Source organism: Bubalus kerabau, chromosome 7 (assembly GCF_029407905.1).
Source record: "Bubalus kerabau isolate K-KA32 ecotype Philippines breed swamp buffalo chromosome 7, PCC_UOA_SB_1v2, whole genome shotgun sequence".
Lineage (NCBI taxonomy): Eukaryota > Metazoa > Chordata > Mammalia > Artiodactyla > Bovidae > Bubalus > Bubalus kerabau.
Genome location: NC_073630.1, coordinates 24,978,607 through 24,992,366, shown reverse-complemented (window position 1 = coordinate 24,992,366; position 13,760 = coordinate 24,978,607). Strand labels below are relative to the sequence as shown.

At 41.1% G+C, this 13,760-nt stretch overlaps 1 protein-coding gene across 1 annotated transcript in view; it reads left to right on the top strand.

Annotated features, from left to right (window-relative positions):
* The first annotated feature begins 9,320 nt into the window (after positions 1-9,320).
* TACR3 (tachykinin receptor 3) overlaps positions 9,321-13,760 on the top strand; it is a 77,894-nt gene continuing 73,454 nt past the window's right edge. The window contains exon 1 of the mRNA XM_055587863.1: positions 9,321-10,447. Coding sequence (XP_055443838.1) covers positions 9,906-10,447 — 542 coding nt within the window. The 5' untranslated portion in view covers positions 9,321-9,905. The remainder of the gene's footprint in view (positions 10,448-13,760) is intronic.

The following is a 13,760-nucleotide window of genomic DNA, read 5'->3' as shown; positions in this document are numbered from 1 at the left end:
AGAGTATACAGAGAAACACAAGCAAAGGATCAAGACAGTAATCCTTGAAAACACCAAAAATAAATGGTAGTCAGAGGAAGTAAAGCCTTTACATATTGTTTGGATGTAGGGAGGAAGGAGAAAGCAGCAGATAGTTGTTCCACAGCCTCATAGAGGGAGAGGAAGTTAAAAATGAAGAAATTAATAATAATGCTTTAGGTTACGTTGTGAGAAAGTGGGGTGCAGCTGTAAAAAATATTTTAAAATGTGAAATCGGCTTTGAAATTGGGTGATGGAGGCTGGAATAATTTTGAGGGATGTGCGCGCGCGCGTGTGTGTGTGTATGTGTGTGTGTTAGTCGTTCAGTCATGTCTGCAACTTTATGAACTATAGCCCACCAGGCTCCTCTGTCCATGGAATTCTCTAAGCAAGACTACTGGAGTGGGTTGCCACTCTCTTCTTCAGGAAATTTTGAGGTATATGGTAGTAAAAACCTATATTGCTTTGAAGAGACTGTTAGAAATATGGTTGAAGAGACTTCTTGACGGTCCAGTAGTTACCACTTCATCTTCCAATATAGGGGGCATTTCAATCCCTGGTCTGGAAGCTAAGATCCCACATGCCTCTTGGCCAAAAAACATAAACACAAAAATAGAAGCAATATTGTAACAAATTCAGTAAAGACTTCAAAAATGGTAAAAAAAAAAAAAAAAAAAAAAAGAAAGAAAGAAAGAAAAGAAAAGAAATATGATTGTACAAGGCGATTCTGATGAGATCTCAGAAGAAAATAAGGAATAAGTTCCTGGAAACTGGAAGAGAGTTTCCAGTTTGTTATGTTTGTTATAAACTTGGCTGACTGGAGATTTGCTTTTGAGTGGAGAGTATAACTTGTAACCGACAAACTTGGATATTTATCTGAGGAGATTTCCAAGCAAGGCACAGAAGTTCAGCCTTGGTTTCTACTTGCTACTTGTAATAAAATGCAAGTGTTAACTTGGAGAAAGCCCTGCTAAGCCACAAGGAGCTAGAAAACTTGAGAAAGTTTATAAAATTCTTAGCCTGTCCATATGGTAAAAAATGAGAATACTGTGCTTTGGAGAAAACACCAAGAGTGCGGCCTCACAAACTTTTGGAAAGATTAGGCGTGTGATGGATACAAACAGTCATCTTAGCAGAAACACTGACATCTTGGACTGAAGCAGAGAGAGACAGGATGACATGAAGAAGGGCATTTGGACTTTTGGAATTCTGTTGGTAGGAAACAAGAAATAAACTAGTAGAGATACTAGACTGTAAATGTGTGTTGTCTTTCCAAAAAAGGAAAGAAACATCGTTTAACCATCCTGCTGGTTGAGTGGTCAGCAAAATGGCACCTCCTCATTTCTAGAGAATAGGGCTACCCCCTCCTTGGGCCCGCAGGATGGGAAAACCTCAAGCTAAAATGGCAGGACTACCACTAAGAGCCCAAGGCAGGGACAAATAGGGCTTTGGTTGACCCAGAAGCAAGGACCGATGGAATCTGCAGACCCAGAGGACAGAGCATCAAGCAACAGAAAGTAGTTTTCATGCCTTATATCTAATGGATTTTGCCTTGCTTGATTGTGAATTTTCTTTAAAACTGTGATTCCTTAATTCCTTCCATTATCTCCCTTTTCAGAGGGGAATGCCTATTTCATGCCTGCCCCACCATTGTGTTTTTTAAATAATTATTAATTTGGGGGTGCATTGGTCTTCACTGCTGCACGAGTCTTTTTTAGTTGTGGTAACCAGGGACTACTCTGTCATTGTGGTGCACGGGCTTCTCTCATTCTCTCTTGTTGCAGAGCACAGGCTCTAGGCACACGGACTTCAGTAGTTGTGGCATATGGGCTCAGTAGTTGTGATCTTGGGCTCTACAGCACAGACTTAGTTGTGGCACAGTGGCAGCTTATTCATAGCTTGTGGATTCTTCCCAAACCAGAGATCAAACCCATCTCATTGGCAGGCAGACTCTTTACCACTGAGCCACTATGGAAGCCCCCACCACTGAATCTTAAAAACAGATAACTTGCTTTCTAGTTTCAAAGATCCATAAATGGAGAGGAATTTTGCTGCATGACAGACTATACACAGAATCTTATGCATTTCTGATAATGATAAGATTTGGAGCTTTTTGAGTTAATACTTCAGAAGATTTTGGACTTGACTTTGGAATAGGTAAAACTTTGGGGCATGTTGAGTTAAAATGAATATATTTATACAGGTGAAGACATTGTTTGGAAATAGCATCTTTGCAGATGTAAGCAAGTGAAGATGATGTATGCTGGCTTGGGGTTGCCCTTAAGCCAATGACTAATGTCTTTATAAGAAAAGGATCATTTGGACACAGAACAACATACAGGGATGTGATGTAAAGACACACAAGTTTATCATGTGATGATAGGCAGAGATTGGAGTAATACATCTACAAGCCCAGAAACACTGAAGATTGACAACAACTAACAGATACCAGGAGAGAGTACATGGAACACATTCTCCCTCAGAGCTTCCGGAAGGAAAAAACGACCTTGTTCACATCCTGACTTCAGATTTCTAACCTCTCAAACTGTGAGAAAATAAGTACTGTTGTAGGCCATTCTGTTTGTGGTAATGTGTTATGACAACCCTAAGAAATTAATGCAAATGTCAAATGCTAATGCTACAGAGAGATCAAGAAAGTTCAGGATGGAAAGTGAAAAATTGTTTAATATGCAGTTTGCAAAGAGTCAGACACACCTGAGTGACTTAACTGAACTGAACTGAATTGATAGGACTAAACACTGAACAACAGTATTAAGTATTTTCATATCTAAAGATATTGTGAGCGATGAAGTGGAAATATTAAATTTAGATATTTTGTTTAAAAATTTCATCTAGAAACAAAAGAAGAGAGAGAACAGTGGTAACCAAAATGGAATGTAATCAGGAAAAGGGCTATTTCATATAGATTCTTAAATATGCCTCAATCTTATAGAAAAGTAAGTGTTTAAGAGAGAGAGAGGATAGGAATTGTTAAAAGAACGCATAGCACAGATGAAAGAAGATAAACCACTTTCACAGAGACAATAAATTCCTAAGAGATGGATGGAATGCACAGAAATGTGAAATTCTTCTGTCAGATACTTTGGAAACAACATAATTTGTTAAACACAAAGAGGAAGATGGAAAAGAAAGAGAATTGAAGAATGGCTGGGAACCGATCATAGACCCACATGGAAAGGGTGTCTGGTAGACAGCAAATATTGCTGAGTAGCTGTCTGCACAATTAACTGGAGATGATCTACTATTGATTAATTGGTGGGTTGCCAGCAATACTGAGCCATCTGATTTTAGGAGCCCAAAACTCAGAGGGTGGAAATGACCTCAGTGTAACTGCCAAGCAGGTACAATGAAATAATAAAGGGAAACCAATAAAGTGAGAGTCAAAGAGTAGATTTACCAGGAAATGATACTGATGAAAAGAATATCTCAACATAATGGGGAATAATGAACATATTGAAACTAAAAGTGCTGGAGAACTGTCAAACAGATTATTGCCAGAGACAGAAATCTGGAAATTTGACAACCTTTCCTTTCTGAAAATAACTCCCTCACTAGCCAGCAACAGTACCTTAAATTCTATCCTGAAATGTTTATTTTGGGGAGGCCTGTTAAAAATAAAAATATAAGCATGAAATATGCCATATTGTTTCCTGGAGTTGTAAGAGAGGAAAAAATAATACATGGCCAGGATCCATTCTATTAATATAAATTGTTAGCAAATTAATGGGGAACATCACCAGTAAGTATTATAAATAAAAATATGGAGAGTAAATAAAATTTGGAAAAATGTAATCTATTATGCACAGTAAAATGGGCAAACATTTCTTGGTTATTAGGAACAAACTATAAGCACTCACATAAATGACCATAATTTGTATTACATTTATTCCATCAAACCAAGATTTACACACTAAATCTAAAACCTATTAATGTCTCCCTCAGTACCATGCTTGGCTTACTTCCCAGGATCCTCAGATATTTCCATAGGCACATACTCAAACATACTTCCAGGTTCTAGCTGTGGGAGCATTGGATACCTCTCTAAGTCACCTTCTAGTGTGTTAGAAGGTGTATCTTGGCCTCGTGGCCTCTTTCCTTGGTAGTTCAAGGCTAAGACTTTTGGAGTTCTTAAGGTAAGAGAAAGAGGATGAGGAAGAATTAGGAAATCAGCAGCGTGGGCTTAGATAAGAGCAGGATTCAGATTCTGGAGCTATGATGGCCAGATTATTCAACAAATTCTCTTAGTTGGAAAACCTTCTCCTTAACCATTATCTCCTAAGCCTTCCCATTTTTCAAGGCATAAGCTTCTGCTAAGTCTATCTTCATTTTAACACTTCACTTTATCCTCACAAAGAAAAGTTTTAAGCAAAGTTAAAAGAAGCCAGTGGGAACAGCATCCACTTCCTTGGTGACATAGTTCCATTGCTGTCTGTGCCTTACCGTTCTATCACTCATGATTCTCACTTCAATATCAAAAATACTACTGGACTGCAGGTTCTGTGGAGACAGGGTTCGTATCCAGCTGTTTCGCTGCTATATCCCTAGTATTTGGTATAGCTTCTGGAAAGAAGCCAAAAGAACGCACTGGTCATAGGAAACACCCTCTTCCAACAACACAAGAGAAGACTCTACACATGGACATCACCAGATGGTCAACACCAAAATCAGATTGATTCTATTCCTTGCAGCCAAAGATGGAGAAGCTCTACACAGTCAGCAAAAACAAGACTGGGAGCTGACTGTGGCTCAGACCATGAACTCCTTATTGCCAAATTCAGACTTAAATTGAAGAAAGTAGGGAAAACCACTAGACCATTCAGGTATGATCCAAATCAAATCCCTTATGATTATACAGTGGAAGTGACAAATAGATTTAAGTGACTAGATCTGATAGATAGAGTACATGATGAACTATGGGTGGAGGTTCATGGCATTGTACAGGAGACAGGGATCAAGACTATCCCCATAGAAAAGAAATGCAAAAAAGCAAAATGGCTGTCTGGGGAGGCCTTACAAATAGCTGTGAAAAGAAGAGAAGCAAAAAGCAAAGGAGAAAAGGAAAGATATAAGCATCTGAATGCAGAGTTCCAAAGAATAGCAAGAAGAGATAAGAAAGCCTTCCTCAGCGATCAATGCAAAGAAATAGAGGAAAACAACAGAATGGGAAAGACTAGAGCTCTCTTCAAGAAAATCAGAGATACCAAGGGAATATTGCATGCAAAGATGGGCTCGATAAAGGACAGAAATGGTATGGACCTAACAGAAGCAGAAGATATTAAGAAGAAATGGCAAGAATACACAGAAGAACTGTACAAAAAAGATCTTCATGACCAAGATAATCACGATGGTGTGATCACTGACCTAGAGCCAGACATCCTGGAATGTGAAGTCAAGTGGGCCTTAGAAACTATGAACAAAGCTAGTGGAGGTGATGGAATTCCAGTTGAGCTATTTCAAATCCTGAAAGATGATGCTGTGAAAGTGCTGCACTCAATATGCCAGCAAATTTGGAACACTCAGCAGTGGCCACAGGACTGGAAAAGGTCAGTTTTCATTCCAATCCCAAAGAAAGGCAATGCCAAAGAATGCTCAAACTACTGCACAATCACACTCATCTCACACGCTAGTAAAGTAATGCTCAAAATTCTCCAAGCCAGGCTTCAGTAATACGTGAACCGTGAACTTCCAGATGTTCAAGCTGGTTTTAGAAAAGGCAGAGGAACCAGAGACCAAATTGCCAACATCTGCTGGGTCATGGAAAAAGCAAGAGAGTTCCAGAAAAACATCTATTTCTGCTTTATTGTCTATGCCAAAGCCTTTGACTGTGTGGATCACAATAAACTGTGGAAAATTCTGAAAGAGATGGGAATACCAGACCACCTGACCTGCCTCTTGAGAAACCTATATGCAGGTCAGGAAGCAACAGTTAGAACTGGACATGGAACAACAGACTGGTTCCAAATAGGAAAAGGAGTGAGTCAAGGCTGTATATTGTCACCCTCCTTATTTAACTTCTATGCAGAGTACATCATGAGAAACACTGGACTGGAAGAAGCACAAGCTGGAATCAAGATTGCCAGGAGAAATATCAATAACCTGAGATATGCAGATGACACCACCCTTGTGGCAGAAAGTGAAGAGGAACTAAAAAGCCTCTTGATGAAAGTGAAAGAGGAGAGTGAAAAAGTTGGCTTAAAGCTCAACATTCAGAAAACTAAGATCATGGCATCTGGACCCATCACTTCATGGGAAATAGATGGGGAAACAGTGGAAACAGTGTCAGACTTTATTTTTCTGGGCTCCAAAATCACTACAGATGGTGACTGCAGCCATGAAATTAAAAGATGCTTACTCCTTGGAAGGAAAGTTATGACCAACCTAGATAGCATATTCAAAAGCAGAGACATTACTTTGTCAACAAAGGTCCGTCTAGTCAAGGCTATGGTTTTTCCTGTGGTCATGTATGGATGTGAGAGTTGGACTGTGAAGAAGGCTGAGCACCTAAGAATTGATGCTTTTAAACTGTGGTGTTGGAGAAGACTCTTGAGAGTCCCTTGGACTGCAAGGAGATCCAACCAGTCACTTCTGAAGGAGATCAGCCCTGGGATTTCTTTGGAAGGAATGATGCTAAAGCTGAAACTCCAGTACTTTGGCCACCTCATGTGAAGAGTTGACTCTTTGGAAGAGACTCTGATGCTGGGAGGGATTGGGGGCAGGAGGAGAAGGGGACGACAGAGGATGAGATGGCTGGATGGCATCACTGACTCGATGGACATGAGTCTGAGTGAACTCCGGGAGTTGGTGATGGACAGGGAGGCCTGGCGTGCTGCGATTCACGAGGTTGCAAAGAGTCGGACACGACTGAGCAACTGAACTGAACTGGAAAGAAGTACACTCAATACACAAAGGAATGATTGAAGCAATGCATGAACAATAACTACTCTACTGGGACACATGGAGAGTCTTTCTATGTAAGGCAGATCTAAAGGAAAGCTATGACCTGGATCCCTCTCTTCTTCTGAAAGAAAACAACTTTTTTTGTTTGTTTGTTTCTATTTTTATTTTATTTTATTTTTTTAACTTTACAATATTGTATTGGTTTTGCCGTATATCAACTTTTTAAATGCCTGTTATTTTATCTTCTCCTAATTCCATTGCCAATCATTTTCTGTCATATCACTTCTACTTCTGTGTAAGTACAATAAGGACAAAATTACAGACTTATGATGATCTGTATGGACAAGTAACTGTAGAAGGAAATGGTAACCTACTCCAGTATTCTTGCCTGGGAAAGCCCATGGACAGAGAAGCCTGGCAGGACACAGTCCATGGGGTTGCAAAGAGTTGGACACGACTGAAGCAACTAACACAAATAAGTAAAACAGTAGTGTAAACTGAATAGATTTTTACACAAATAAGTAACTTTTATGCATATTTTACAGAGAAGGCAATGGCAGCCCACTCCAGTACTCTTGCCTGGAAAATCCCATGGGTGGCAGAATCTGGTAGGCTGCAGTTCTTGGGGTCGCTAAGAGTTGGAAATGGCTGAGTGACTTCACTTTCACTTTTCATTTCATGCATTAGAGAAGGAAATGACAACCCACTCCAGTGTTCTTGCCTGGAGAATCCCAGGGATGGGGGAGCCTGGTTGTCTTCCATCTATGGAATCGCACAGAGTCGGACACCACTGAAGTGACTTAGCAGCAGCAGCAGCAGGAGCAGCAGAATGCATATTTTGATCAAATATTTAAAGTTATAATTACCAAACCACAACGTGGTCCATTTCATAATCTTGATAAATGGTGTGTGTCATATGAAAGAACTTTTAAAAATTTTCTTCCTTCATTTCATTAGGGAAGGAAGACTTTCATTTTAACTTAAGTAATTTCAAGATGGTAAATTGACAGAAGTAATTTGCCTTTCAAAAGAAAACAATTTAATTTAGAATTAATTAGCAGGAAGTGTGGAATCTGTTAACTTATGATTTATCACATGTTTTTCAGGTCTTTCTGGGAAAAAATAGAAAATAATAACCTTTGATAATTATCATTTTCAGCATGCATTTATTTTGAAGCAGTGCTGTGTCCATAGAATTATTATTAGGGTGCCTCAAATTTATTTCTATACACTAACTTTTTGTCATAAAAACTAAAAAAAAGAGAATATTATTCATCACTCTAAGTCCATATATGCAATAATTAGGGTTTTTAAGGAATAGATACTTACACTAAAGAATAGTGTTCACAAATCACAAGCTACATTCTCTTGAAGCAAATCAAACTTGCTCTCCAATACATCTTACCTGAAAATGTTTGTATGTAATGCATATTGTAACAAGAGAGAAGGGCACTAACATTTATTGAGGTCTCTCTCCTGCTTGGTGTTGTTGAAAGGCTGTTATCATCCCCCTGTTTACCCTGAAATGTAGATTTAAAAAAATAATCTTCACTTTCAAATAAGGAAATCAAGGCACAAAGAGTTCAAGTGGGGGAAAAAAGAGCTCAAGTAGGGGGAAAAAGATTTCAAGTGTTTTGGGGAGATTGTTAAAAATACGTGTAGCCCTAAATCCCTTCCACAAGAGACTAATATAAAAGAGAGTCTTGGCTCTGGAACATCCTGATAAATGGCTGGTGAGATCCACCTAGCACAGACTCCAGCTCACACTCCACAGAACACTCCAGCTCAGGTGCTGTCAGCCAAAGCTCATTTGTCTCATTCTCATCAGTGTGTCCACATGATCAGGCCCTAAAAGCCAAGGCTCCAAATGTTCAAAACCCTATAGCCCTGTGTACTTATGTAATTGTTCATAGGAATCATTCATCGCAGAGAAATGGTGAAATTTAAGTCTTGTCCTTGTGTTTCAAGAAGACCTACATCTCGATATTTCTGATTTACCCTCAGTATGTTAGGGCATTCCAACCTGAGAGAATCCTCTGGGCCAAAGTCTCTCTCTGCCTGGGGGTTAGGAGAGAGGAGGGGACAAATTTCTGGTGACTGAGATTACAGGAAGAGAGGGAATGGGTGGATTTGGGAAGCGGGAAAAGCAATGGGATCTGAGAAGGGAAAACAGAAACACACAAGCAGAAATTTGAGTGAAATTCCAAAAGCCAGTGAACAAACGAGCGGTTCTCACAGCCCTCAGCTAACTGCACCCACAGGCGATATTGCCAGAAAATCTTCTGGGACTTTGCCTATGCCTTAGGGGTGAATGGTTTAATTGGTTTAGAAAATAAGAGTCCACAATACAGTTGAAAGCAGGGACTTCAGCAAAATATCTTGAAGTTAAAAGACGAAAAACAATCTTGTCAAGATTTTAATTACATATAAGAAAGTGCAGCCCTTCCTTGAGCCTGTCAACCCGCCAAGCTCCAGCGAGCAGCGAATGAATGAAACCCAGAGGGCGGGGGTGGAGGAAAGGAGCGCAGTCGTCTTCCAAAAAGGGGTTGTCAGCTCCGCGGCCCCCACAACGTCACCGAAGCAGAGCCCTGTAAGAGACTATAAAGCTCGCAGCGGCTCCTGAACCTCAGCGCTTCAGCTGGTGCCCGGGGAACTCCAGCAGGAGTGATTCCCAGAGGGTCTCCGCTGGCGCCAGTCCCTAACATCACTTTTTTCAGACTGTCTCATCCTTCTTGCCCGATAGATGCTCAAAGTCGCTTTTGGAGAAAGCGCCTCCTTTCTTCCCATCACCTACAGGGTCCAAGCATCCCTTAACCAGCAAGGGCCGTGGTACCTTCTCCATCTCGATTCGGGGCGGGGCTGAGGTCCGCTCAGCAGCGAAGCGACTGGGAGGCAGAGAAGAACTTCGCGGGAGACGGGCCGGGCTGACGGTGGGTGAGCGAGGGGACTCAGGTTGCATACCCATCGCTATGGCCTCTCTCCCCGTAGCCGCGAACTGGACGAACGGGGGAACGGCCGGCGCGGACACCGGGAACCTGAGTGCGCTCGAGCCTGGGGCAGCCGCGGGAAAGGCTGAGACTGAGTGGCTGCAACTGCTCGTCCAAGCCGGCAATCTTTCCGCTTCCTTCTCCCCGCTGGGTCTGGCGGCGGCCTCCCCCGCGCCTTTGCAGTCCCGGTCTAACATCACCAACCAGTTCGTGCAGCCGTCCTGGCGCATCGCGCTCTGGTCCCTCGCCTACGGCGTGGTGGTGGCCGTGGCTGTCTTCGGGAATCTCATCGTCATCTGGATCATTCTGGCCCACAAGCGCATGAGGACCGTCACCAACTACTTCCTCGTGAACTTGGCTTTCTCCGACGCCTCCATGGCCGCCTTCAACACCTTGGTCAACTTCATCTATGCGCTGCACAGCGAGTGGTACTTCGGCGCCAACTACTGTCGCTTCCAGAACTTCTTTCCTATCACAGCGGTGTTCGCCAGCATCTACTCTATGACAGCCATTTCGGTGGACAGGTGAGGAGAACACTGGGAGGAAGGAAGAGGATGAGGCAGACACAGAAGCTGGGCAGTGGGATAAGGTTAAAAGGAAATGGTGACAAAATGGATCTGATGAAAGGAAAGGGACTAGGTGAAAGTTCTTAAAGCAGGTCACTAACCTTGGTGGCTCAGAAAATAAACAGTCTGCCTGCAATGCAGGAGACCCAGGTTCAATTCCTGGGTTGGGAAGATCCCCAGGAGAAGGAAATGGGAACCCATTTCAATATTGTTGCCTGGAAAATTCCATGGACAGAGGAGCCTGGAGGGCTACAGTCCTTGGGGTCTCAGAGTCCGACAGATTGAGTGACTAACACTGATGATGATGAACCCATTTACAAATGGGTCCATCAATGGCTGAACTTGTTCTGTTTCTATGGCCTCCCCACTCCCACCCTAAACCCCTAATCCCCTAATCCCCATTGAGGTCATCTAGAGAGAATGAAGAAGGTGAATGAAAGAGATGGGAAAACCTGTCATTCCAAGTAGGACAAACTCAACTAAAAACACTTAACACTAGTACATTTTCTCAAATGGCTTCAAACAATTGCCACAAAAATTATGTGACCTTTAACTTGTACTTTGGAGGCTTCCTCCTCTCTGTTAGTCACTATTCTGTCAGAAAAATGAATGCCACCCGCCTCCTCTCTCTGGTTTGCTGATTCTTAGTGCCATCCATCCTGTACCCAATCCTTGCCCCAAGGCCAGCACTGGTTTGGTCTCCCAGTTTTTGAGGATCCAACAGAGGCAATAAGCTTCCTCCAAATGATTGCTAGCAGCCAGCAGTTTCTCCAGTTCTCCAGGTTAGCTTTCACTTCCAGTAATCTGTGGAGACCCTGTGCCTGGAAGATGGTATCTGACTATTTCAGATAATAGGCAAGAAAAAGCCCAAAGACTAAGTGGTTAGGAAATGAGGCATGCCACTTGATAACTGTTTAAAGATAATCTTTTAGAATGTTCCTCCATCTACTTTGGGAATCCCGAGATTCTTAAGCAATTATAAGAAGCTGGAGAGACATCCAACATTTGTTCTCATAATCCAGTTTATGAAATTTCAATGTGTGTTTGCTTCCTCATATTGAGTATTATGGACAATGCAGACTGTGTTAAGACAATGGTAAATATCTACCTGTTACTAGTGAAAGTGAAAGTCACTTAATCAGGTTGGACTCTTAGAGACCCCATGGACTATACAGGCTATGGAATTCTCCAGGCCAGAATGCTGGAGTGGGTAGCCTTTCCCTTCTCCAGGGGATCTTCCCAATCCAGGGATTGAACCCAGGTCTCCCAAGTTGCAGGCAGATTCTTTACCAGCTGAGCCACAAGGGAAGCCCAAGAATACTGGAGTTGGTAGCCTATCCCCTCTCCAGCAGATCTTCCCTACCCAGGAATTGAACTGGGGTCTCCTGCATTGCAAGCACATTCTTTACCAACTGAGCTATCAGGGAAGCCCTGTTACTGATGGTTACACTTTAATTCAATATCATGCTAAAAATGAACCACATTAGTGGCTTTTATTCTCCATTTTGTGATTGGCAGTTTGCATGAGGTTGATGGGGGTGGGGGAGGTGAAGTGACTTTAATTTCAAGTATTAATGTTCTCATCCATGAAAAGGAAAGAATACTTTTTTCTATATTAACAAACTTGTTTGAAAATAAAATGTAGCTTAATATTAATTCTTACTACTGTAAGTCACCATTATGAAAAAAAAAAAAAAAAGAACAAAAATGACTTTTTTCCATCAGTCCATCCTCTGTGTTTATTGTTTTGAAATTGAAGGTATTGAAGGCATAAAGCTTTAGAAACAATTTTCAAATGCCAGGCCCATGGGGTTAAATTGAAGGAGCAGTGGTTAGTTACCACTGACTAGGATATGTAAGCACAAAACCACATTTTTTTAAAGCCTCTGAAACTGCCAGTCTTCTTTTCCCCTCTATGTCTAGTTTTCAAGTATCTCACTCCTTCATTTTTGTAGGCACAAAGGTGAGTACGAAGAAGAAACAAAGTCAGTTCCAAGTTAGAAAACAAGTGAAACCACGTCTAATCTTGCTCCACTGATCTAGAAAGAAATGTTTCTTTGGTTTGAGCATCTGTCTTTAGTTTTGCTATGGTTTGATTTATTCTTTGCTCTAATCTGGAGGAGATATGCATTAGCGTATCAGGTTATAAGATTCTCACAATGTTCTTAAAATGTTAATGATACATTATGAAATTTGATGAAAATTTAGTGTGTGAAGGCTGTGAGGGGAAAAAAATTTAGTGTTTCAAGTATGTGAGGGGAAAAAAAGGTCATTTTCCCAGTTACTTTCTGCCAGTATTTATGTAAAATCTGAAATAACATTGGAGTTATTCTAATTGATAATGTAATGCTATTTCATCACATTCCCTGGTTTGAAATCAATGAATGTTTTACTACTTATACCTTACTATTTCCTTACTAGAAAACATTATTCAATTACCAAAACTACTCAAAATTAAGGATCATACAATTTGCAATAAAGTCTGAGGCATATTCAGTGCAATATGCTTGAGGAAATTTTAGTCCCCAATATAATTAATGCTTTATTGAAATAACCATAAAATTACATAAGCCCTAATTGGGTCTTAATTGGTAAAGGATTACATCATTTAGATTGTGATAGTAACACTTGGCTTATTGAATTGTGAGTGTTTTCTATTCCCGTTTTTTTCTTAGATTATATTCCATTATAGGTTATTACAGGATATTGAGTATAATTTCCCATGTGCTGTGTTGTGCTAATTTTCTTCAGTCATGTTCGACTCTTTGGGAAGCTATGGACTGTAGCCCACCAGGCTCCTCTGTCCATGGGATTTTCCAGGCAAGAATACTGGAGTGGGCTTCCGATTCCTACTCCAGGGGATCTTCCCGACCCGGGGATCCAACCTGCATCTCTGTGTCTCCTGCATTGGCAGATGGATTCTTTACCACTAGCGCCACCTGGGAAGCCCTTGTGTCTGTCTGCCTAAAATCAAAAAGATCTTCTGAGGTTTGAAACTACTTCAGCTTTGAGGCAGGCACTTATGGCTTTGCTTCAGCTGTAGCAAAATGCTTACAACCTCCTCTGACCTCAGAAATCTTAGACCTGAAAAGGATTGCAGATCCTCCCTAATAAACATTTGTATTTTACACATGGAAAACCTCAAACCAACAGTCCCACATTTTGAATAAAAACACTGTGTTTTCCTTTAAATGTTTTGCACTCATTCTGCACTGGAAGAATTGCTTGACTTCTAACTTCACATTTTTAATGTAATTAATAATTCTACTAA